This window comes from Rhea pennata, chromosome 13, assembly GCF_028389875.1.
Source record: "Rhea pennata isolate bPtePen1 chromosome 13, bPtePen1.pri, whole genome shotgun sequence".
Taxonomy (NCBI): domain Eukaryota; kingdom Metazoa; phylum Chordata; class Aves; order Rheiformes; family Rheidae; genus Rhea; species Rhea pennata.
This window is the reverse complement of record NC_084675.1, coordinates 1,266,753-1,290,387: the sequence shown is the minus strand read 5'-3', so window position 1 is coordinate 1,290,387 and position 23,635 is coordinate 1,266,753. Positions and strand designations below refer to the sequence as shown.

At 55.8% G+C, this 23,635-nt stretch overlaps 2 protein-coding genes and 1 long non-coding RNA gene across 3 annotated transcripts; all 3 read right to left on the bottom strand.

The window, feature by feature from the left end:
• Positions 1 to 9,463: 9,463 nt before the first annotated feature.
• LOC134146214 (C-signal-like) lies at positions 9,464 to 12,501 on the bottom strand. The gene is made up of 6 exons (XM_062586492.1): positions 12,045 to 12,501; positions 11,498 to 11,549; positions 10,890 to 11,077; positions 10,380 to 10,538; positions 9,888 to 10,007; positions 9,464 to 9,577 (listed from the first exon to the last, which is right to left on the bottom strand). Exons 1-6 carry the CDS (start codon positions 12,189 to 12,191, stop codon positions 9,464 to 9,466), a joined length of 780 nt encoding a protein of 259 aa, XP_062442476.1. The 5' UTR covers positions 12,192 to 12,501.
• A 4,772-nt stretch (positions 12,502 to 17,273) lies between these two features.
• On the bottom strand, positions 17,274 to 18,831 carry LOC134146414 (uncharacterized). The gene is made up of 5 exons (XM_062586835.1): positions 18,803 to 18,831; positions 18,551 to 18,635; positions 18,284 to 18,442; positions 17,792 to 17,911; positions 17,274 to 17,488 (listed from the first exon to the last, which is right to left on the bottom strand). Exons 1-5 carry the CDS (start codon positions 18,829 to 18,831, stop codon positions 17,375 to 17,377), a joined length of 507 nt encoding a protein of 168 aa, XP_062442819.1. The 3' UTR covers positions 17,274 to 17,374.
• LOC134146204 (uncharacterized) lies at positions 18,831 to 20,475 on the bottom strand. Its single transcript, XR_009959801.1, has 3 exons — positions 20,315 to 20,475; positions 19,402 to 19,453; positions 18,831 to 18,981 (listed from the first exon to the last, which is right to left on the bottom strand). It is a non-coding gene; the product is annotated as an uncharacterized LOC134146204 (long non-coding RNA).
• Between the last annotated feature and the right edge of the window lie 3,160 nt (positions 20,476 to 23,635).

Below are 23,635 nucleotides of genomic sequence, written 5' to 3'. Positions count from 1 at the left end.
TTGTGCTTGGCTGGCCGGCAGCTGTTCTCATCAGATCTGGTCCTTCAGCTACCTTTTTCTCATGTCTATTTTCTCCTTTCCAAGGAGCCTAGAAAGAAAAAGAAGAAACTCTAGTCATGTTGGTTTCTAATGGGAAGTCTGCTCTAGGTGCTGCCTTGCAGATAGCAGCAGGAATAGGCAAGACTGTATAGTGCAATTGCTTCCATGGGTGATTATGCCCATAATAAAAGTCTTCTACAGTGGATCAGCCATTCTCCCAAACACACACCCTGCATGGAGGCCTTAGTCTACCCACTGAGATGGAAGGAAACATTGCTTCTTATTCCCATGCACTGTGTCAGCTGAAAACAGATTTTTCAAATTTTGCTGCCCCTCCACCATTTAGCAGCTGCTGGCAGAAGCCAGATATTTCTCTGGTGAGTGCCAGGTCTGAAACTACTTGGATCTTCAAGGAATAGCCAGCCTGTCACTTTCCTCCGAGAGGCTGAGCAAGGCTGAGCAGCAGAGATGCTCTTAGACACATCCAGATGTAACAGACACTACTTTTCTCTTATATCCTCCCTGATCTTAAGCTCAGGTTGCCCCAAATATTGGGCCAAACACAGGCTGTGAGATTTCTGTTGAGACTTTTTATGTGGCAGTCCCTTGTTTCTTTCAGCATGTTACTCACGTCTTCCTTCCCCAAATCCATGCCTCTGGGCTGGTTTTGGCTGCAGGAGCCTTGGCTTAGCAGAGATGTGTTGGTCTGATAAGCCTCCCTGCATTGTCCTCCAGCAGGGAGAATGGTGATGGCTGCAGGCTTAGTGCCCTGACAGCTGGAGACAGCTGCCTGCAGAGAGCTGGGGGCCTCCTCTGCTGGCTCGTGGGTGCTCTGAGGGGGATCGTTTATACAAGTTGAGCTTGCCAGCTTTTATAATAAATGCCAGATTTCAGACCTGTTTAGGTCTCTTCTGGTTTGTGGTTGCGTTTCAGGCATCCTTCCAAGCACTGAATGGAAGTGATCCTTATTCCATGATTACAGGGACTACAGCTGGGGCTGCAGGGAAGGAATCAAATCTTGGGAAACAAGGTAGTGCTGGCAGACAGGGGATATCTGGCCCCTTGTTCACCATGCTGGGGAGCTCCTGGCCCAACCTGGGCCCCTAGCCTGGCAAACCTGGGCAAGCTACTGCCAGCACTGTCACCGTCCCCACAAGAGCCTGGAGCCACGCCATGGCCTGTTCCCCATCTCCTGTTCCTGCAGAACAGCCAGAAATTCTGCCAGGTGCAGCGTGTTTGTCACCACCCAGTGCATAGAAAGTGGCTGTGCTGGCTCAAAGTGTCCTGGTGGGAGGGTCCAACCCAGACATTGGGCTGGAGCTGGTGAGGTAGCTTGCTGCAAGCCCCTAGGCCCCCTAGCACATCTTTGTCACCTGCCGCAAACCTGATGGGAGGTCAGTGCAGGAGTAAGGCACAGGGATGGCCACAAGCTGGGTGAGTGGAGGGGAATTTGCAGACCCCATGGCCCTGCCGGGTCTCTGCAGGGTCTGGCTCCCAGCTTGGAGCAGGCTGGCTGAGTCACTCCCATGTGACACTCTCACCATGTCTCTGGGGAGCTGCCAGCCCCCTGGCCAGCAACTGGGGCCCAGGCCAGCCTCATGGTTATGGCTGTGCTCGACCCAGCTACATGTGAGGAGACTGGAGGGGCACCCAAGCTGTGCCCGCAGGGTGCCCACATCCTGGCCTTGCCAATGGAAACCCAATCCCTGTCCAGCTGATCTTTTCCTCACTGTGACTGGGGAAGAGAAGAGAGCTTGAATCCAGCAGGACCCCTTCTCCTGCCAGCCTCTTGGTTGGACAACAAAATTCCCTACATCCCTGACAATACCATCTGGGAGAACGTTGCTGGGAATGCACTAAAATCACAGAATCACAGAATGGGTAAGGTTGGAAGAAAACTCTGGAGATCATCTAGTGCAACCTCCATGCTCAAACAGGGTCACCTAGAGCATGTTAGGGTTGCATCCAGGCGGGCCTTGAAGATCTCCAGAGAAAGAGACTCCACAGCCTCTCTGGGCAACCTGGTCCACTACTCTGTCACAGTAAAGAAATTCCTCCTCATCTTCAGGCGGAACTTCTTGTGCTTCAATTTCTGCCCATTGCCTCTTGTCCTGTCACACGGGACAACTGAAAAGAGTTTGTCCCTGTCCCCTTGACACCCTCCCTTCAGGTACTTATACACAGATTAGATCCCCCTTCAGTCTTCTCTTCCCCAGGCTAAACAGGCCCATCTCTCACAGCCATTCCTCACAGGGCAGATGCTCGAGCCCTCTGATCATCCTCATAGCCCCACACCGGCCTCTCTCCAGTAGCTCCATGTCTCTCTTGTACTTGGGGGCCCAGAACTGGACACAGTACTCGAGATGAGGCCTCAGCAGGGCTGAGTAGAGGGGCAGGATCACCTCCCTCGACCTGCTGGCAACACTCTTCCTAATGCACCCCAGGAGACCATTGGCCTTCCTGGCCACCAGGGCACATTGGTGGCTCATGGTCAACCTGTCATCCACCAGCACTCCCAGGTCCTTCTCTGCAGAGCTGCTCTCCCGAAGGTCAGCCCCCAGCTTGTACTGGTGCATGGGTTTATTCCTCCCTAGGTGCAGGACTCTGCACTTGCCCTTGTTGAACCTCAGGATGTTGCTCTCTGCCCAGCTCTCCAGCCTGTCCAGGTCTCTCTGAATGGCAGCACAGCCCTCAGGTGTATCAGCCACGAAATCCTTCCCTAGCCTATGCAAAGCCATCTTGGACAGGCTCTGGCTGGGGCTGACCTGAGGGCTGGGCTGGCACGGATGAGTGGTCCTGCATCTGGGATACATAGCCATGCTGTTGGTCACCAGTGACATCTAACCCCTGCTCCATCACTTCGCTTCCAGGCCCTGAGAGAATTACCTGCCCAGCACTCCAACGTGAAACTGGTGCAGCTAGGTATGGAGCAATCTTTCTCCCTGCACTGGATATTGTCTCTAGCCCTCTGTTTTCCTTGGGGCCAGAGGACAGCTTTGTTAGATACCCTGCCTTAATGCTGGCAGCCAGACAGTTCCAACCACACCAGGCGGGGAGGAAATTCATGAATGTCTTGGCCCACTCCCTCCTGCCAAGCAGCACTGTGGTCTGTCAAACCAGCAGTCAAACTAGCTTCAGAGGCAGGTGGAGGTGGGTCTGGATAGCTTGACCAAGCAAGTTTTATGAGAAAGGTACAACTCCAGTTCCCAAAAGTGCTGAATGCCGTACTTGAGTTTGCCTGGCTTTTTGGGCTGTGACACATAGATTCACAAACCAAAGTAAGGCAGGACACAACATTCAAACTTACTGGACGGTTCCTGAGCAGAAGGATTGGTTTGATGCTTGTTTGGAGGTGATTCTGGTCATCCTTTCCTTTGCTACTGACAAAGAGAGGGAGAAGAAATAGGCTAAAAGGATGCATACAGCAAATCTGTCTCTCTGTTGGTGTTGATATTACAGGTTGATGCTCAGCCCAGAGACACAGTCTGGTTTGGGATGTTTGCAGCCTGGACTGGGGAGTTTTCCTATCCTTTTCAAAGGTGACCAAATTTGGTGACCTTTGTCAGCAGTACTGGGGAGCAGCAGGAGAAGGTAGCAAGCAGATCTGGACAGCATAAGGGCTTGTAGTGGAACAGGGAGAGAAGACAGGACAGCACTTCATGTGTCTAAAGATAGGGTATTTGTGTGCACTTGCCTCCCAGGGTGGTGAGTAAGGATTAAGGTGCCCAGAGAAGGTTGGAGTTGGGGTGAAGTGTTAAATATGCGGAGAGTGCTGGAGTATGTTTTCCTGCAGATATGTCTTGGGGAGGCAGGCAGTAGTGTCTTAAGAGAGTGAGGGCTGCTCAGAGTGTGGGTTTTTAAAAAGAGTTGATAATAAATAAATAAACAAAAACATGCAGCTAAAGGAACATTTGCAATAAAATTTTCACCACTGTAATAACTGAAATAAGAAGTAGCCAGAGCTCATTCCCAAAGCACTTCCTTAGAGTGAATAATAAGGAAACTGAATCAAGGAAATGCAGATACTGTATCAATTTCTACCTACCTGTTTGTTTGTTAAAAAATCATCTAAAAAGTTCAAGTAAATGTTCATCATTTCTTAGCAAAAAAGATTTCTGAAGTCAATCTTTACTAAAAATAGGCAGTGATTTTTTCTCTCGTAATACTAAAGGTAGAACGCCTTCTTTGTAATAAGTGATAGCATCTTTAAAATTACCTGAGATCCCCAACTGGTAATATGTGATGCAAAGAGCACACTCACTCTCCTCACCAAAGCTTGGCCAGCATAAAGGGACATCTCAAGGGGCTGGCCACTCAGTATAAAGTCTTTACTAAAACGTGTACAATCCAGAAGAGAGTCAAGTCTCCAAATAAGCTAAAAACTGATAAAAAATCCTATTACAACAACAAAATAGATTCAAAAAGAGAAGCTACTCCAAATGTTCTTTCTCCATGTTAAGAAAAGATAATTTCCAACCAATAACAGGAATACACTTTTTTAAAATGGATGTTAGAAATCAATTCTAAAATGTGTAAGACCTGTCTCTTCATTCCATTTCCTTCCTTCCCTTTCTTATCCTTTTATTTGACCGTGGCAAAGCTGAGACTCTCAGCTGTTCACTTTGCTTTTAGGAACCAATTCAGCCATTGCATAGGGGAAGCTGATTTGGTAGGCGTAGCAAAAGAAATGAGCTCATCCCACACACCTGGCTCTGATCCTGCATGCACCTTGCACACTGGGCTGCTGGCGTGTGGGAAGGCAAGTGTGCGCTCTACTATGCAAGTGCTTTGGATCTCAAAGGGCTACCGATAAACATGCCATGACTTTTCCTTGTTGCAATGACTCAGCTAGTCCAAAGAAATTAATCATTCACCAAAGTGGTGAAAGATCCTTCAGGGTGAGTGACAGAGCCTGGAAATCAGTTAATTTTATCTCCTCAAAAGGTCACTGAAGAGTATGCTGTGAAATGTCCTGTACCCAGCCACAAGTGACCTCTTGAATCCTGAGGAGAAGCTACACACACACCCCAAAGATGCTGATACTGTGCATGGAGTGTGTGGATGAGTCAGCTGGGGAAAGGATTTGGACTTCCAGCAAAATCAGTCCCAAATTGAGCAGCACCTGAATGCGTCCAAGCTCTGTGCTGGATCCAAAAACCTCAGCACAAAGGAAAGCCTAACTCAATATTCAAAATCACAAACAATTTAAAATTTGAACCTAATGAAAGCCATTGATTTTATAAGGCAACAGCAATAATAATCTTATAAAGACCTGTGCTGCCCCTAAGGGTATTTAATTCACATAGGGCAAGCCGAAAACAAATTTGCTCATCAAATTCTCCAGTTTGTTTTCATCACACCTTTATGAAGTCCTGAAACAGCTGCAAAACTATGGGAAATTGTGTTGTGGAAGATCAATTTAAGTACAGATTGCTAAAAAGGAAAAAAAGATGTCAACCAGATCTCTGGTTGAGAGATCTGTATCTTCACGTAATTCAAAGATAAAATTAATCTATCCACCAGATTTTAGCAGCCCCTATAGCTGCTGTGCAGTATGGATGGACTCTAGAGCGTAGTTTTATTGTTTCCCCATAGATGATGTCTATCACTGAAACATGTACATCCATCTGGGGTTGGTTCCTAATGGCAATGACATGTAAAATAAATGTGGGAGCCTCAGTATGTAAGGACCAAGAATCTGTCATAAAATAAGGCCTGTGCAGTCATAAATTCCTTGAATATATGAAGCAAATGTAGTTAAACTTCTCTTAAGAGTGGTCTCCTATATCATTAAAAAAGAGCTGGATAGCAGTTTGAAACATTCAATGAACATTCATAAAAATTGCTTTACTTTAAACAAATCATCCTGCTTGAAGTGAAAATATGTCTTGTTAAAGAATCCAAGCAGTAAGGCTATATCCATAAACTTAGCTAGACATCCTCCCAAGGGATGCGTTATATATATTCACAGCTAAGTCTGTGAAGCCCAGGCTTCTGGGCAAAACCAATAAGCAAGGACAAGCTGCTGCTCATTTTGATGTGTTTAGCACTCTGATCTACTCAGACCAATCCTTCCTTTTTGGATAATACTTGTTTAAAAAGAGTTACTTCAACCACAGCAGTATTTCTGAGGGCACACAAGGAAGGCATGGGGTATTCAGGGTTATTTTGGTGCTGCAAATTGGAGGTGGGAAGAAGTGAGCTATGTTAGAGAGGTGATGAGCGGTGTAGTACCATTAGGGAGGCAAGGACCCTATCCCACAACAGGGCAGGATGCCAGGCAGTACCCATCTCCCGCAGCTGTGGAAACTGTCAGAGCTCTCCTCCACGTCCTTTTTTACCCTGGCAGACACACTGAGTTTGTAGAGCATCCCAGGGGCAGGCTATGAAGACCCATCTGAAAGGCTAGGGCCTGAACCTGCTTATCAGCAACGCAGGCATCAGCTCACATGCCACATAACTGTGACAGATGGGTAGTTGCAGAACACATGCCATTTGTGATGCATCTCAGGAGAAGAGCTTCATGATGAGGAAAGACTTCTTTACTGTGAGGATGACAGAACACTGGAACAGGTTGCCCAGAGAGGTTGTGGAGTCTCCTTCTCTGGAGATATTCAAAACCCGCCTGGATGTGATCCTGTGCAACATGACCCTTCTTGAGCAGGGGAGTTGGACTAGATAATCTCCAGATGTTCCTTCCAATCTCAACCATTCTGTGATAGTCTGGGGATGTGCCGGGAGGATTGGTGTGCTGGCCTAAGGGACAAAATTCATGATGATGAAACACTAGGATAGATGTGCTATCACAAGAGGTGTGCAGCCCCCAGCAGAGCCTTCTATGAGACTTGGGGTACTGCAGCAGATGTGCTGTTGTGATGGATACGTCACCACTGTAGAAACTCCAGTGATAGAGGTGCCATGCTGTATCTACTATTGCAGTGTACATACTACCTTGATTGAAGTGTTTCATGACAGACTAGCTACCATGAGAGATGTGCTGCCCTTGGCAGAAGAGTTGCAGGCATGATTACAGGGCCATGGCTGTGCCACGGCAGCAGATGTGGCAGAGTATCCTGAAAGAGAGGATATTGTGTGATGCCACCTGATGCTAGGACAATATGGTGGGCCAGAGCTGGCAGCAAGCGGGCAATAAGCTGTGGTAGGCTAGGTACAGGGATAGCCAGACTCTCTGGTCATACCCTCCTGCTTTCCATGCAAGTCTTGGTCCACAGCAGTGATGTTGACCCTTGTCCCCTTCTGCAGGCCCCTCTGATGGTGGAGCATAGTGTATGGGGCATCCTAACCATGCAGGCCAGCCTCTAGCAGGACACTACAGGTACCTTCTTCAACCAGGAAGGAAACAGCATGTCCTGGTGATAGACTGCTGGCCAGGAGCTGGAGCTGTACTGGAGCCCCATGTCCGCTGTCCCTGCCAGCCTTCCCCTCACCTGTCCGCTGCAGCGCCTACAGTCTGCTGCTCATCTTTTGCTGGACTCAGGCTGCCAAGGACATGAGAGTCAGCTTCTCACTCCCTTCTTTCTTACCCCATGCATGGAGTCTTGCAGTGCCCCTGTCCCCCTGCCTCTGTAAATGGCGGGAGCTGACACCTTTCTCCTCCGGCTCTGCATGCACAGACTTTTGCCAGTATGGGGCGTGTGCCAGGTGGCCTGTGCCTGTGATGACCCAGCTCCCTGCTCCTGTCCCCCACAGCAGCTGCCTGTGAGTGGGTAGCCCTCACCAGTGTGCTCCTGGTCCCCCATCCTGGTTATTGTTTGTGAGTGGCAGGTGTCTATCCCCCCCACGACACCTGCTACTGTGCCCTCCCAGACATGGGGCAGGGATCCCCCTGTCAGCACTGGCATGAGGCTGTGTCCCCGCAGCAATGCCTGTGAAGGGGTTTCTACCCAGCCAGCCCTTCCCTTGCCCATGCACCCATGCTAGCTTGCTGCCCGCAGCCTTTTGCGGCCCACCCTTGGGGCAGATGCACAGGCACTCAGCCCTTCCTGGCCCAGCCAGGACCTGGTGCCTCTTGCTGCCCTCCCGGTGGAGGCCAAGGGCCACAAGCAGAAGCTGGAAGTGACTCTCTGCTCAGGCATCTCTGGGGAACAACGGAGCCTGCAGGCAGGAGAGGGGCCAGGCCCCAGCAGCTCCAGGCTGTCATCGTGAGGTCAGACTGTTGCCAGGCTCTGCCAGCCCCATATGTCACCATGGAGTCAGATCCGGTTGGCCCCAGGCTGTCACCATGGGGCCAAGTCTCACTGGCCCTGGGCTGTCACTGTGGAGCTGGCCCCAGGGGAAGTGCGAGGACCCAGCTGAGCTGTCATGTCCCCACACATCCACAGCCCAACCCGCTGGCGACCCCCAGGGACATGCTGGGAGCCCTTCTCCACCCTCGACATGCATGCTGCCAGCAATGCCTGGGGCATGTGCTCCGTCCCTCTCTGAAGCAGGCGGCCTCACGCGCACTGAGCCTCCCTCCTGCCCTCCCAGGGGCTGGGGGTCACTGTCCTCAGGCTAGAGCTCCCCTGTTCCCTGCAGGAGCCTTGTCCAGCTGGGCATGCCCCGGGCACCATTCCGCAGCCCTCGCCTCAGCTAGCAGCCTCCACGTCCTGGGTGAGCTGCATCCGCAGAGCATCCAGACAGGGACAGGACATGCCACCCTGAGCTCCCTGATGGGTTGGTAGCTTCTGGCTGAGCCTGAAGGCCAGCTCTCCTTGCACTGCCCCTTGGCTGTGCGAGTGCCTTGCGTCCCACCTTGCGTCGCTAAGACCAGGAGTTCCCGGTGGGCTCCGGACCCGTGGGAGAGGATGCAGGAAGCAGGACACAGTTTGCTGTAGAGCAACCCTTTTGCAGCCCCACATGGGGAGAGGGCGCATGAGTTCCCATGACTCCCCAGCCCTACTGAGCTATCCCAGGCCGGAGTGGTGTCCACGTGGCACCTGAGCACAGCCAGCTGGAGCAAAGGGAGCCCGACGGCTGCTTGGGATCTTTGCCAGCCCTGTGCTGCCTTCCCTCAGCACCCATGTGGGCCCCACAGCCCCTGGGGTGACCCAGCTCCTCAGAGATGGGCACCAGCCTGGGACACCTGCCCCGGGATAATTTGCTTCCTGGAGACCATGTTTCCAGAGCACGGTTACCTTCCCACGGAACCCACAGGCCGTCACTCATGGGGATCCCATGCACAGCCATGAGTCAGGAGAGCTAGCCTGGTGGCACTGCTACACAAAACGCTAACGAGTCCTGCGTAGGAAGAAGGCTGCCCTCTGCAAGTTCATACCCCACACACACATCCGGTTGCCATCACGGATGGCACACGGCAGCACTGCTGCTCATGGACATGGGTTTATTGAGGACATGGGCACGGCACAGCACAGCAGCAAAGGGACCTGCTGCCAGGATCCGGGCATGACGCTGGGCTGGCGTCTCACCAGGGCAGTGCTTTCCCTTCCCAGTCCAGGAAAGTCCCTGTGTCCTTCTCGGAGAGGGAGCAGAGCACATTCAGCATTCCTTGTACGCTCACGTCCACTGTCAGTGGGGGCTGCAGGGACAGAGGAGAAACACAACTTTGTGCCCAAGGCCTTCTAAGGGTCAGAGCAGGCTCCTGCTTTGGCCAATGCCTCCCTGAGCCCGTGGCTTGAAGCTCATTGGGGTGAGTGAAGCAAGGAGACAGCAGCACTTTGCAGGAAGGCTCCCTGCCTGCCATCTCCTTCCCTCCTGTGCCACAAGCTCTGAGCACTGTCCACACAGCTCCACTGGAGCCCGGCAGCTCTCAGGATGTTCGGTACACAGGACGCTTTGGGTTCCTGAACAACGAGGTTCTTCTGGACCTGCCCCAGAGAACATCCTACCTTGTGTCCTGCTGAGTTCCCCATGTCCGTTTGCACCCAGCCAGGGTGGAGAGCAGCGCAGAGGATGCCGTGTTGCCGGTACCCCAAGGACTGGCACTTGGTGAGCATGTTCAGAGCAGCCTGCAAGGAGGCACCACAAGGATCACCGTGGGGAGGACAACAGTGCCCTCCCCTAGGGAACATGTGCAGACCCCAAGGCAGAGGCAGAGGAAGGCAGGCAAGCAGAGCTCCCTGCAACACACAGTGCTGCCACAATCTCCAGGCACAGGCACTCAGCACAGCTGAGAACGACACTGGGAAGTGGCATACAGCATCTCCTGGCATGGACAGGAAGGAGGTGAGTGCTGTGGGAGGGAGAAGGGGACTCCCGAGAACCGTTGCAAGCGGAGAGAGATGGCAGGAGGGAGGGAGGGGAGTCACAAGAGGGCTTGAGGGGGTTTGGGAGATAAAAAGCTTGGGGGCTCATGCTGTGCCAGCACAGCGTGGCAGTACCTTGCTGCAGCGGTATGAGATATATTGCACATTATCCCAGAAACGTATTTTCTCAATGGAGCCAACAGAGCTGGATATGTTGATGATGGTTGCCTTGCTGCAGCTCAGCTCAGAGCTCGAGCTTCCCTGGGCAGCCTTCTTCAGCAAGGGCAGGAATGCCTGCAACGAGAGGAAAGAAGGGCCTGTGCGGATGCACTTCAGGAGATTCGAACTGCTCCTTCCACACTGCATCACATCAGCACCAAAGCAGTGAGCAGATTCCTGCTCTCATAGCCTCAGACCACCAGGTTCCTGCTCCTTGGCACTGACCCATGACTCCTTGCACTCCCCATCTGAGCCGGAGAATGCAAGGCTGTTAGGACGAGAGCCCACTGGGCTCTGGAGCAGAGAGCAGGCCCTTCCCTTTGGCCCTTCCCACCTGCCTGGGATCTCCCAGCTCCAGGAGCTGGAGCCAAGGGGAAGCAATGTTCCCTGGAGCAGAGCTGCAAAGCCACAGGTGGGGGTTCTCACCTGGCTCACCAGCAGGGGCCCAATCGTGTTGGTGGCATACACCTGGGACATGTTCTCCACAGTCTCAGTATCCAAAGATATCACCTTTGCAATGCCAGCATTGTTGATGAGGAGGTTCAGCCCAGAGTCCTTCAGGTGCTCCCTGACTCTGCCTGCAGCTGCCTGGATGCTGGTGGGGTCAGTGACTTCTACAGGGCCAACACAGAGCGAGGTAAGCGCCTGCTTCCCCTATGTGCCTCGCATGACGGCCTGATGCCAGGGCACAGGAGCCCCATGTGCCCTCAGGGATGTGCTGGGGCAGGAATCAGGGCACATGGGAGAAAGGGGGCCCCAGAGGAGAGAGGAGCGCAGGGCCTCTCCCTGCCAGGCAGGAAGGCAGGAGTCTCCGGCATGGCTGGAGACAGGCTGTGGGCAGGAGTGACAGCAGTGAGCCTGCTTCCCCCACTACGTGCTGGGACTGTTGGCACAGCTCCCACCTCTCACTGGGTTGCTGTGGTGTGCACAGCATGCCAGGTGAGTGGCTGGGCTGTGGGAGCAGACAGTGCTGGTTAACGAGGGGAGCCTGGGCAAGGGCCCCTCACCCTTGGGGCACAGCCAGGAGCACCTACCAAGCGGGATGATGACCAGGTTGGTGTGCTTGGAGGCCAAATGCTGTAACTCCTGCAAGAGAGGGCACAACAGAGAGGCAGGGACACCTGGGCAGACGTCAGCTCTCAAGCCTGTCCCAGGCACAGCCACTGTCACTCCTGCTCTGTCCCCGCACTGCCCCGTGCCCAGCACCCTACCCTGGGTGCTCTGCTCCAGCCGGACAGGGCTCCGTGCCTCCTGCACACGTCACATGCCACTACTTCACCCTCTGCCCTCCTGTTGCAGACTCACGCCTTTCCCTCTAGCCCTTGAGGAGATGAGTGCCAGGCTGTGCCAGGAGCTCCCTGCCTGTCCTCCAGGAGCCCTAGCCTCTCTGCACACCCCATGCGCAGCTCGTCACGCGGCCGTGCCAGCTGGGCTGCCCTGTGCCCTGGCAACTGTGGTGCAGGGTTGCAGCTTCCCATCTGAGCCCTTACAAATCTTCTCCTGGCCCAAACATGCCCCCCGGGCAGCACGTGATGGCCTGTGCTTCCACTCCCCAGCAAAGTCAGCTCCGCTGAGCCTCACCTGTGCTCGCTCTCCCTTGGGGTCCCGGCAGGCTGCAAAGACCCACTTGGGTGGGTTTGGCATCTGCAGGAGCTGCTTGACAATTCCCAGGCCGATTCCTCGATTGGCCCCAGTGACCAGAGCGGAGCGGACACGAAGCCCTGCCATGCTGCTGCTCCTCCTGCCTCTGCTCTAGCTTGCCTAGCTCACTCAGATCCTTAATGCTACTTACAGCCTGCTGCCACCCCACCCACTCAGGCTTGCGCAAAGACTTTGCTCTAGGTACAGTCTCTCCAGCTCTCTAGGACCCAGTTCCTGCCTGGGCACCAGCCCTCATCGCTCCAAAGGCCAGAAGTCACTTAACATTCCCAAACACACAGAACTGACCTCTAGGACCTTGGCCCTGTGAAGCAGGAGCCCAGGAGAAGGCGTGCTGAGGGAGGAGGGAGGGAGCAGCCAGTGGAAGGGACACAGGGTGCCCCATGGCTCAGGTGGGCCTGACAGCTTCACAGCATTTCCCTGTCTTTCCCATGTAACGCCAGTCGGAGGTTGAACGCATTCCCCTTCTGCTGGTTTCCAGAGCCCCCCAGATGGAACTGCAGGAGGTACTCTGCTCTCGGCTGTCTTCCAAGTAGATGTGCCATCCCAGGTCATCCTGCAAAAGACCTGCAGAGCAAACCACCAGCATTGCCTTCTTGCAGAAGGAAGTGGACCCTGCACAGTCTGCGCATCACCTCTCTGCTGTTCATGCACTCCATCCCCTTGCATGCTGCCTCACTGAGGACTGAGCAGCAACTACTCCAAGATCTTCAGCCTGCAGGTATCATGCTGGGTCCATCCCTGAGGTCATGAGTCGTAGAATCATAGAATCGGTAAGATTGGAAGGGACCTCCGGAGATCATCTAGTCCAACCCCGCTGCTCAGCAGGGTCACTTAGAGCATGGTAGACAGGGTCGCATCCAGGTGGGCCTTGAAGATCTCCAGAGAAGGAGACTCCAGCACCTCTCTGGACAACCTGGTCCAGTGCTCCGTCACTCTCACAGTAAAGAAATTCCCCCTCACATTCAGGCAGAACTTCCTGTGCTTCAGTTTCTGCCCATTGCCTCTTGTCCTATCACACAGGACAACTGAAAAGAGTTTGTCCCTGTCCCCTTGACACCCTCCCTTCAGGTACTTATACACACTGATAAGATCCTCCATCAGTTCTTCTCTTCCCCAGGCTAAACAGGCCCATCTCTCACAGCCATTCCTCACAGGGCAGATGCTCGAGCCCTCTGATCATCCTCATAGCCCCACGCCGGCCTCTCTCCAGTAGCTCCATGTCTCTCTTGTACTTGGGGGCCCAGAACTGGACACAGTACTCGAGATGAGGCCTCAGCAGGGCTGAGTAGAGGGGCAGGATCACCTCCCTCGACCTGCTGGCAACACTCTTCCTAATGCACCCCAGGAGACCATTGGCCTTCCTGGCCACCAGGGCACATTGGTGGCTCATGGTCAACCTGTCATCCACCAGCACTCCCAGGTCCTTCTCTGCAGAGCTGCTCTCCCGAAGGTCAGCCCCCAGCTTGTACTGGTGCATGGGTTTATTCCTCCCTAGGTGCAGGACTCTGCACTTGCCCTTGTTGAACCTCAGGATGTTGCTCTCTGCCCAGCTCTCCAGTTCCTGCCTTTTCCCTTTGCCTATTACATAATTTTATTGTGACTCTTTACACTTCATTTTGAGACTGTTGTCCTGCTTGTTGGGAACAGGATAAAACTGGACCTTTTGCCCAGCAGAGTTACCCCGCCCCAACCCAACTGGCTCTGGAGGCTCTTGAGTCTCCTTTGCAGGGCCAAGGCCTCAACCTGGTCATCAGCCACATAGCTGTTCACATGGCACACTGCTGCTGGTGAATTAGGTACCTGAATGGTCCCCTCCACAGAACGGGTCCTCACTCTCTGGATTGAGCCAGACTGATGGGGAGCAAGACCATGGGCTTCAGGGCTCCCCTGCCCACCCTAAGGGACAGGGAGGCCGAGAAGCAGCTCAGGCCAGCCCCAGCCATGCTTCACTGCTCCGCAGCTGGAGCTCCTGCCTGCCCCATGCTGGCTGTACTGGTGCTGTCTGACCCTGGGAAACACTGGAGCTGAGGGGAGCTGGCCCATCCATGGGGCATCCTAGCCATCCACTGCCCTTCTGCCTAGGGTGTCTGTCCCTCCTCCCGCGGGTGGTCTGGGTCAGGGACCTTCAGGACAGTTCTCAAACTCAGGGTTGGTCGTGTCTTAATAGAGCACTGGTGTCTTTGTGTCAGGAGTTTCTGCCCCTCTTGGCAAAGGCAGCAAAGGGCCCAGGAAAGGATGGGCTGAGCTGCAGCCGGGCTGTGATCATCAAGATGTCCACCAAAGTGGGCTCCATCAGGCTGTGGCTCAGGATGCTGGAGGCCCCCATGTACCTGTACCATTCCAGCAAGGTGACATGTCAGGGGATGTGCTGGGCCTGCGCCTTGGGGTGCTGGAGGCCCCCATGTACCGTCCCATGCCAGCAACAAGATGGGGTGCCAGAGGATGTGCAGGAGGCGCTCTGATGGCCCCGTGTACAGTGCCCACGAAGGGGAGCCCATGGGACCCACCACACACACCTGCCCCAGGATATCCAGCCTCTGCCTGGTTCTCCCAGGCACAAGCACAGAGACTGCCAGCCCTGGGATCAGCAGCATCCGGAACAGAGCCTTTTGGGGTGGTTGTGCCAATGCTTTACTGCAGGGTAAAGTCCCGTTTCCTGGCCACACACAGCTTCTGGCTAGCGAATACCACCACTCCTGCCTGCAGGCACCCCAACATCCGTCCACTCCTCCGAGTCATGCTGGCAAGATGACGCCTCTTCCAGGCTGCACGGGACGTAGTGACAAGGGGCATGGCTGCAGAGTTCAAGGACAAGGGGATCTTGTGCACAGTGATCCATCCCGGCTGGTGGAGACTGACATGGGGACCTGGAAGATACTGTGGTGTGCAGGGAAGTGGCATCAGGACTGGGTCCGCCCATTCCTCCGTATGCCACCATAACCCCACCTCTTGGGGAGGACAGCGGCACTTCAGTCCTGAAGCCCTAGAGCCAGCTCTGAAGTCTGTCTCTCTGCACATGCAGAGGTGGAAGGTCTGGAGCTGCTCCAGTGGGGCAAGGAGCAGGGGCCACAGGCCGTGGCAGTCCTGCCAACACTGGGTCCAGGAAAGAATAGCAAGGAGGGGAGTGGGGGAAATGACAAAGGGCACCCAGAGAGCCAAGATCAGTTGGATCATCTGAGGGCATCGAGCACAAGGGCTTCCGGCTGCTGCCGCACACTGTGACAGACGGGTAGATGCAGAACACATGCCATTTGTGATACATCTCAGGAGAAGAGCGTCTCAAAAGCCCGGGGGAGTACCAGGAGGATTGGTGTGCTGGCCTGAGGGACAAGATTCATGCTGATGAAACACTAGGATAGATGTGTTACTGCAAGAGGTGTGCAGCCCCCAGCAGAGCCCTGCTGTGAGACATGGCGTATTGTGGCAGATGTGCCGTTGTAATGGATACGTCACCACTGTAAAACCCCCCATGACAAATAGGTGCCATGCTGTATCTGCTGTTGCAGTGCACATGCTACCTTGACTGAAGTGTTTCATGACAGACAAGATACCATGAGAGATGTGCTGCCCTTGGCAGAAGAGCTGCAGGTGTGATTACAGGGCAGTAGCTGTGCCATGGCAGCAGGTGTGGTACCATGGGGAAAGAGTATCACAAGAGAGGATGTTGTGTGATGACTCCGGCTGCCAGGACAATATCCTGGACCAGAGCGAGCAGCAAGCAGGCCACAAGCTGTGGTGTGCCGGCTGCACGGATATCCAGGCCCCAACCCACCCATCGGAGCAGTAAGGGGTGGGAAAAGGGCTCCCATGACCACCCTTCCCTGCTACAGGTAGGGGAAAAGGGAGCAGCAGCACCCCAGGCCATGCATTTGGCACAGACACATGGCCACTCAGCCCCTTCTGGCCCGGACGGGGCCCAGGTGCGTCTCACAGCCTTGCTGATGGAGGCCTGGAGTCAGAAGCAGTGCCTGGAAGCATCTCACTCCTCTGCTCAGGCACCCCTGGGGTGCATTTGGGGCCTGCGGGCAGGAGTGGGGAGCACACCCCATTGGCCCCAGGCTGTCACCGTGGGGCCAAGTCTCACTGGCCCTGGGCTGTCACTGTGGAGCTGGCCCCAGGGGAAGTGCGAGGACCCAGCTGAGCTGTCATGTCCCCACACATCCACAGCCCAACCCGCTGGCGACCCCCAGGGACATGCTGGGAGCCCTTCTCCACCCTCGACATGCATGCTGCCAGCAATGCCTGGGGCATGTGCTCCGTCCCTCTCTGAAGCAGGCGGCCTCACGCGCACTGAGCCTCCCTCCTGCCCTCCCAGGGGCTGGGGGTCACTGTCCTCAGGCTAGAGCTCCCCTGTTCCCTGCAGGAGCCTTGTCCAGCTGGGCATGCCCCGGGCACCATTCCGCAGCCCTCGCCTCAGCTAGCAGCCTCCACGTCCTGGGTGAGCTGCATCCGCAGAGCATCCAGACAGGGACAGGACATGCCACCCTGAGCTCCCTGATGGGTTGGTAGCTTCTGGCTGAGCCTGAAGGCCAGCTCTCCTTGCACTGCCCCTTGGCTGTGCGAGTGCCTTGCGTCCCACCTTGCGTCGCTAGGACCAGGAGTTCCCGGTGGGCTCCGGACCCGTGGGAGAGGATGCAGGAGGCAGGACACAGTTTGCTGTAGAGCAACCCTTTTGCAGCCCCACGTGGGGAGAGGGCGCATGAGTTCCCGTGACTCCCCAGCCCCACTGAGCTATCCCAGGCCGGAGTGGTGTCCACGTGGCACCTGAGCACAGCCAGCTGGAGCAAAGGGAGCCCGACGGCTGCTTGGGATCTTTGCCAGCCCTGTGCTGCCTTCCCTCAGCACCCATGTGGGCCCCACAGCCCCTGGGGTGACCCAGCTCCACAGAGACGGGCACCAGCCTGGGACACCTGCCCCGGGATAATTTGCTTCCTGGAGACCATGTTTCCAGAGCACGGTTACCTTCCCACGGAACCCACAGGCCGTCACTCATGGGGATCCCATGCACAGCCATGAGTCAGGAGAGCTAGCCTGGTGGCACTGCTACACAAAACGCTAACGAGTCCTGCGTAGGAAGAAGGCTGCCCTCTGCAAGTTCATACCCCACACACACATCCGGTTGCCATCACGGATGGCACACGGCAGCACTGCTGCTCATGGACATGGGTTTATTGAGGACATGGGCACGGCACAGCACAGCAGCAAAGGGACCTGCTGCCAGGATCCGGGCATGACGCTGGGCTGGCGTCTCACCAGTGCACTACTTTCCCTTCCCAGTCCAGGAAAGTCCCTGTGTCCTTCTCGGAGAGGGAGCAGAGCACATTCAGCATTCCTTGTACGCTCACGTCCACCGTCAGTGGGGGCTGCAGGGACAGAGGAGAAACACAACTTTGTGCCCAAGGCCTTCTAAGGGTCAGAGCAGGCTCCTGCTTTGGCCAGCGCCTCCCTGAGCCCATGGCTCCCTGGGGTGAGTGAAGTGAGGAGACAGCAGCACTTTGCAGGAAGGCTCCCTGCCTGCCATCTCCTTCCCTCCTGTGCCACAAGCTCCGAGCATTGTCCACACAGCTCCACTGGAGCCCGGCAGCTCTCAGGATGTTCGGTACACAGGACGCTTTGGGTTCCTGAACAACGAGGTTCTTCTGGACCTGCCCCAGAGAACATCCTACCTTGTGTCCAGCTGAGCTCCCCATGTCCGTTTGCACCCAGCCAGGGTGGAGAGCAGCGCAGAGGATGCCGTGTTGCCGGTACCCCAAGGACTGGCACTTGGTGAGCATGTTCAGAGCAGCCTGCAAGGAGGCACCACAAGGATCACCGTGGGGAGGACAACAGTGCCCTCCCCTAGGGAACATGTGCAGACCCCAAGGCAGAGGCAGAGGAGGGCAGGCAAGCAGAGCTCCCTGCGACACACAGTGCTGCCACAATCTCCAGGCACAGGCACTCAGCACAGCTGAGAACGACACTGGGAAGTGGCATACAGCATCTCCTGGCATGGACAGGAAGGAGGTGAGTGCTGTGGGAGGGAGAAGGGGACTCCCGAGAACCGTTGCAAGTGGAGAGAGATGGCAGGAGGGAGGGAGGGGAGTCACAAGAGGGCTTGAGGGGGTTTGGAAGATAAAAAGCTTGGGGGCTCATGCTGTGCCAGCACAGCGTGGCAGTACCTTGCTGCAGCGGTATGAGATATATTGCACATTTTCCGATAAACGTATTTCCTCTATGGAGCCAGCAATACTGGACATGTTGATGATGGCTGCCTTGCTGCAGCTCAGCTCAGAGCTCGAGCTTCCCTGGGCAGCCTTCTTCAGCAAGGGCAGGAATGCCTGCAACGAGAGGAAAGAAGGGCCTGTGCGGATGCACTTCAGGAGATTCGAACTGCTCCTTCCACACTGCATCACATCAGCACCAAATCAGAGCAGGAATCTGCTCACTCGCAGCCTCAGACCACCAGGTTCCTGCTCCTTGGCACTGACCCATGACTCCTTGCACTCCCCATCTGAGCCGGAGAATGCAAGGCTGTTAGGACGAGAGCCCACTGGGCTCTGGAGCAGAGAGCAGGCCCTTCCCTTTGGCCCTTCCCACCTGCCTGGGATCTCCCAGCTCCAGGAGCTGGAGCCAAGGGGAAGCAATGTTCCCTGGAGCAGAGCTGCAAAGCCACAGGTGGGGGTTCTCACCTGGCTCACCAGCAGGGGCCCAGTCGTGTTGGTGGCATACACCTGGGACATGTTCTCCACAGTCTCAGTATCCAAAGAGCTTGGATTTGCAATGCCAGCATTGTTGATGAGGAGGTTCAGCCCAGAGTCCTTCAGGTGCTCCCTGACTCTGCCTGCAGCTGCCTGGATGCTGGTGGGGTCGGTGACTTCTACAGGGCCAACACAGAGCGAGGTAAGCGCCTGCTTCCCCTATGTGCCTCGCATGACGGCCTGATGCCAGGGCACAGGAGCCCCATGTGCCCTCAGGGATGTGCTGGGGCAGGAATCAGGGCACATGGGAGAAAGGGGGCCCCAGAGGAGAGAGGAGCGCAGGGCCTCTCCCTGCCAGGCAGGAAGGCAGGAGTCTCCGGCATGGCTGGAGACAGGCTGTGGGCAGGAGTGACAGCAGTGAGCCTGCTTCCCCCACTACATGCTGGGACTGTTGGCACGGCTCCCACCTCTCACTGGGTTGCTGTGGTGTGCACAGCATGCCAGGTGAGTGGCTGGGCTGTGGGAGCAGACAGTGCTGGTTAACGAGGGGAGCCTGGGCAAGGGCCCCTCACCCTTGGGGCACAGTCAGGAGCACCTACCAAGCGGGATGATGACCAGGTTGGCGTGCTTGGAGGCCAAATGCTGTAACTCCTGCAAGAGAGGGCACAACAGAGAGGCAGGGACACCTGGGCAGACGTCAGCTCTCAAGCCTGTCCCAGGCACAGCCACTGTCACTCCTGCTCTGTCCCCGCACTGCCCCGTGCCCAGCACCCTACCCTGGGTGCTCTGCTCCAGCCGGACAGGGCTCCGTGCCTCCTGCACACGTCACATGCCACTACTTCACCCTCTGCCCTCCTGTTGCAGACTCACGCCTTTCCCTCTAGCCCTTGAGGAGATGAGTGCCAGGCTGTGCCAGGAGCTCCCTGCCTGTCCTCCAGGAGCCCTAGCCTCTCTGCACACCCCATGCGCAGCTCGTCGCGCGGCCGTGCCAGCTGGGCTGCCCTGTGCCCTGGCAACTGTGGTGCAGGGTTGCAGCTTCCCATCTGAGCCCTTACAAATCTTCTCCTGGCCCAAACATGCCCCCCGGGCAGGACGTGATGGCCTGTGCTTCCACCCCCCAGCAAAGTCAGCTCCGCTGAGCCTCACCTGTGCTCGCTCTCCCTTGGGGTCCCGGCAGGCTGCAAAGACCCACTCGGGTGGGTTTGGCATCTGCAGGAGCTGCTTGACAATTCCCAGGCCGATTCCTCGATTGGCCCCAGTGACCAGAGCGGAGTGGACACGAAGCCCTGCCATGCTGCTGCTCCTCCTGCCTCTGCTCTAGCTTGCCTAGCTCACTCAGATCCTTAATGCTACTTACAGCCTGCTGCCACCCCACCCACTCAGGCTTGCGCAAAGACTTTGCTCTAGGTACAGTCTCTCCAGCTCTCTAGGACCCAGTTCCTGCCTGGGCACCAGCCCTCATCGCTCCAAAGGCCAGAAGTCACTTAACATTCCCAAACACACAGAACTGACCTCTAGGACCTTGGCCCTGTGAAGCAGGAGCCCAGGAGAAGGCGTGCTGAGGGAGGAGGGAGGGAGCAGCCAGTGGAAGGGACACAGGGTGCCCCATGGCTCAGGTGGGCCTGACAGCTTCACAGCATTTCCCTGTCTTTCCCATGTAACGCCAGTCGGAGGTTGAACGCATTCCCCTTCTGCTGGTTTCCAGAGCCCCCCAGATGGAGCTGCAGGAGGTACTCTGCTCTCGGCTGTCTTCCAAGTAGATGTGCCATCCCAGGTCATCCTGCAAAAGACCTGCAGAGCAAACCACCAGCATTGCCTTCTTGCAGAAGGAAGTGGACCCTGCACAGTCTGCGCATCACCTCTCTGCTGTTCATGCACTCCATCCCCTTGCATGCTGCCTCACTGAGGACTGAGCAGCAACTACTCCAAGATCTTCAGCCTGCAGGTATCATGCTGGGTCCATCCCTGAGGTCATGAGTCGTAGAATCATAGAATCGGTAAGATTGGAAGGGACCTCCGGAGATCATCTAGTCCAACCCCGCTGCTCAGCAGGGTCACTTAGAGCATGGTAGACAGGGTCGCATCCAGGTGGGCCTTGAAGATCTCCAGAGAAGGAGACTCCAGCACCTCTCTGGACAACCTGGTCCAGCGCTCCGTCACTCTCACAGTAAAGAAATTCCCCCTCACATTCAGGCAGAACTTCCTGTGCTTCAGTTTCTGCCCATTGCCTCTTGTCCTATCACACAGGACAACTGAAAAGAGTTTGTCCCTGTCCCCTTGACACCCTCCCTTCAGGTACTTATACACACTGATAAGATCCTCCATCAGTTCTTCTCTTCCCCAGGCTAAACAGGCCCATCTCTCACAGCCATTCCTCACAGGGCAGATGCTCGAGCCCTCTGATCATCCTCATAGCCCCACGCCGGCCTCTCTCCAGTAGCTCCATGTCTCTCTTGTACTTGGGGGCCCAGAACTGGACACAGTACTCGAGATGAGGCCTCAGCAGGGCTGAGTAGAGGGGCAGGATCACCTCCCTCGACCTGCTGGCAACACTCTTCCTAATGCACCCCAGGAGACCATTGGCCTTCCTGGCCACCAGGGCACATTGGTGGCTCATGGTCAACCTGTCATCCACCAGCACTCCCAGGTCCTTCTCTGCAGAGCTGCTCTCCCGAAGGTCAGCCCCCAGCTTGTACTGGTGCATGGGTTTATTCCTCCCTAGGTGCAGGACTCTGCACTTGCCCTTGTTGAACCTCAGGATGTTGCTCTCTGCCCAGCTCTCCAGTTCCTGCCTTTTCCCTTTGCCTATTACATAATTTTATTGTGACTCTTTACACTTCATTTTGAGACTGTTGTCCTGCTTGTTGGGAACAGGATAAAACTGGACCTTTTGCCCAGCAGAGTTACCCCGCCCCAACTCAACTGGCTCTGGAGGCTCTTGAGTCTCCTTTGCAGGGCCAAGGCCTCAACCTGGTCATCAGCCACATAGGTGTTCACATGGCACACTGCTGCTGGTGAATTAGGTACCTGAATGGTCCCCTCCACAGAACGGGTCCTCACTCTCTGGATTGAGCCAGACTGATGGGGAGCAAGACCATGGGCTTCAGGGCTCCCCTGCCCACCCTAAGGGACAGGGAGGCCGAGAAGCAGCTCAGGCCAGCCCCAGCCATGCTTCACTGCTCCGCAGCTGGAGCTCCTGCCTGCCCCATGCTGGCTGTACTGGTGCTGTCTGACCCTGGGAAACACTGGAGCTGAGGGGAGCTGGCCCATCCATGGGGCATCCTAGCCATCCACTGCCCTTCTGCCTAGGGTGTCTGTCCCTCCTCCCGCGGGTGGTCTGGGTCAGGGACCTTCAGGACAGTTCTCAAACTCAGGGTTGGTCGTGTCTTAATAGAGCACTGGTGTCTTTGTGTCAGGAGTTTCTGCCCCTCTTGGCAAAGGTAGCAAAGGGCCCAGGAAAGGATGGGCTGAGCTGCAGCCGGGCTGTGATCATCAAGATGTCCACCAAAGTGGGCTCCATCAGGCTGTGGCTCAGGATGCTGGAGGCCCCCATGTACCTGTACCATTCCAGCAAGGTGACATGTCAGGGGATGTGCTGGGCCTGCGCCTTGGGGTGCTGGAGGCCCCCATGTACCGTCCCATGCCAGCAACAAGATGGGGTGCCAGAGGATGTGCAGGAGGCGCTCTGATGGCCCCGTGTACAGTGCCCACGAAGGGGAGCCCATGGGACCCACCACACACACCTGCCCCAGGATATCCAGCCTCTGCCTGGTTCTCCCAGGCACAAGCACAGAGACTGCCAGCCCTGGGATCAGCAGCATCCGGAACAGAGCCTTTTGGGGTGGTTGTGCCAATGCTTTACTGCAGGGTAAAGTCCCGTTTCCTGGCCACACACAGCTTCTGGCTAGCGAATACCACCACTCCTGCCTGCAGGCACCCCAACATCCGTCCACTCCTCCGAGTCATGCTGGCAAGATGACGCCTCTTCCAGGCTGCACGGGACGTAGTGACAAGGGGCATGGCTGCAGAGTTCAAGGACAAGGGGATCTTGTGCACAGTGATCCATCCCGGCTGGGTGGAGACTGACATGGGGACCTGGAAGATACTGTGGTGTGCAGGGAAGGGGCATCAGGACTGGGTCCGCCCATTCCTCCGTATGCCACCATAACCCCACCTCTTGGGGAGGACAGCGGCACTTCAGTCCTGAAGCCCTAGAGCCAGCTCTGAAGTCTGTCTCTCTGCACATGCAGAGGTGGAAGGTCTGGAGCTGCTCCAGTGGGGCAAGGAGCAGGGGCCACAGGCCGTGGCAGTCCTGCCAACACTGGGTCCAGGAAAGAATAGCAAGGAGGGGAGTGGGGGAAATGACAAAGGGCACCCAGAGAGCCAAGATCAGTTGGATCATCTGAGGGCATCGAGCACAAGGGCTTCCGGCTGCTGCCGCACACTGTGACAGACGGGTAGATGCAGAACACATGCCATTTGTGATACATCTCAGGAGAAGAGCGTCTCAAAAGCCCGGGGGAGTACCAGGAGGATTGGTGTGCTGGCCTGAGGGACAAGATTCATGCTGATGAAACACTAGGATAGATGTGTTACTGCAAGAGGTGTGCAGCCCCCAGCAGAGCCCTGCTGTGAGACATGGCGTATTGTGGCAGATGTGCCGTTGTAATGGATACGTCACCACTGTAAAACCCCCCATGACAAATAGGTGCCATGCTGTATCTGCTGTTGCAGTGCACATGCTACCTTGACTGAAGTGTTTCATGACAGACAAGATACCATGAGAGATGTGCTGCCCTTGGCAGAAGAGCTGCAGGTGTGATTACAGGGCAG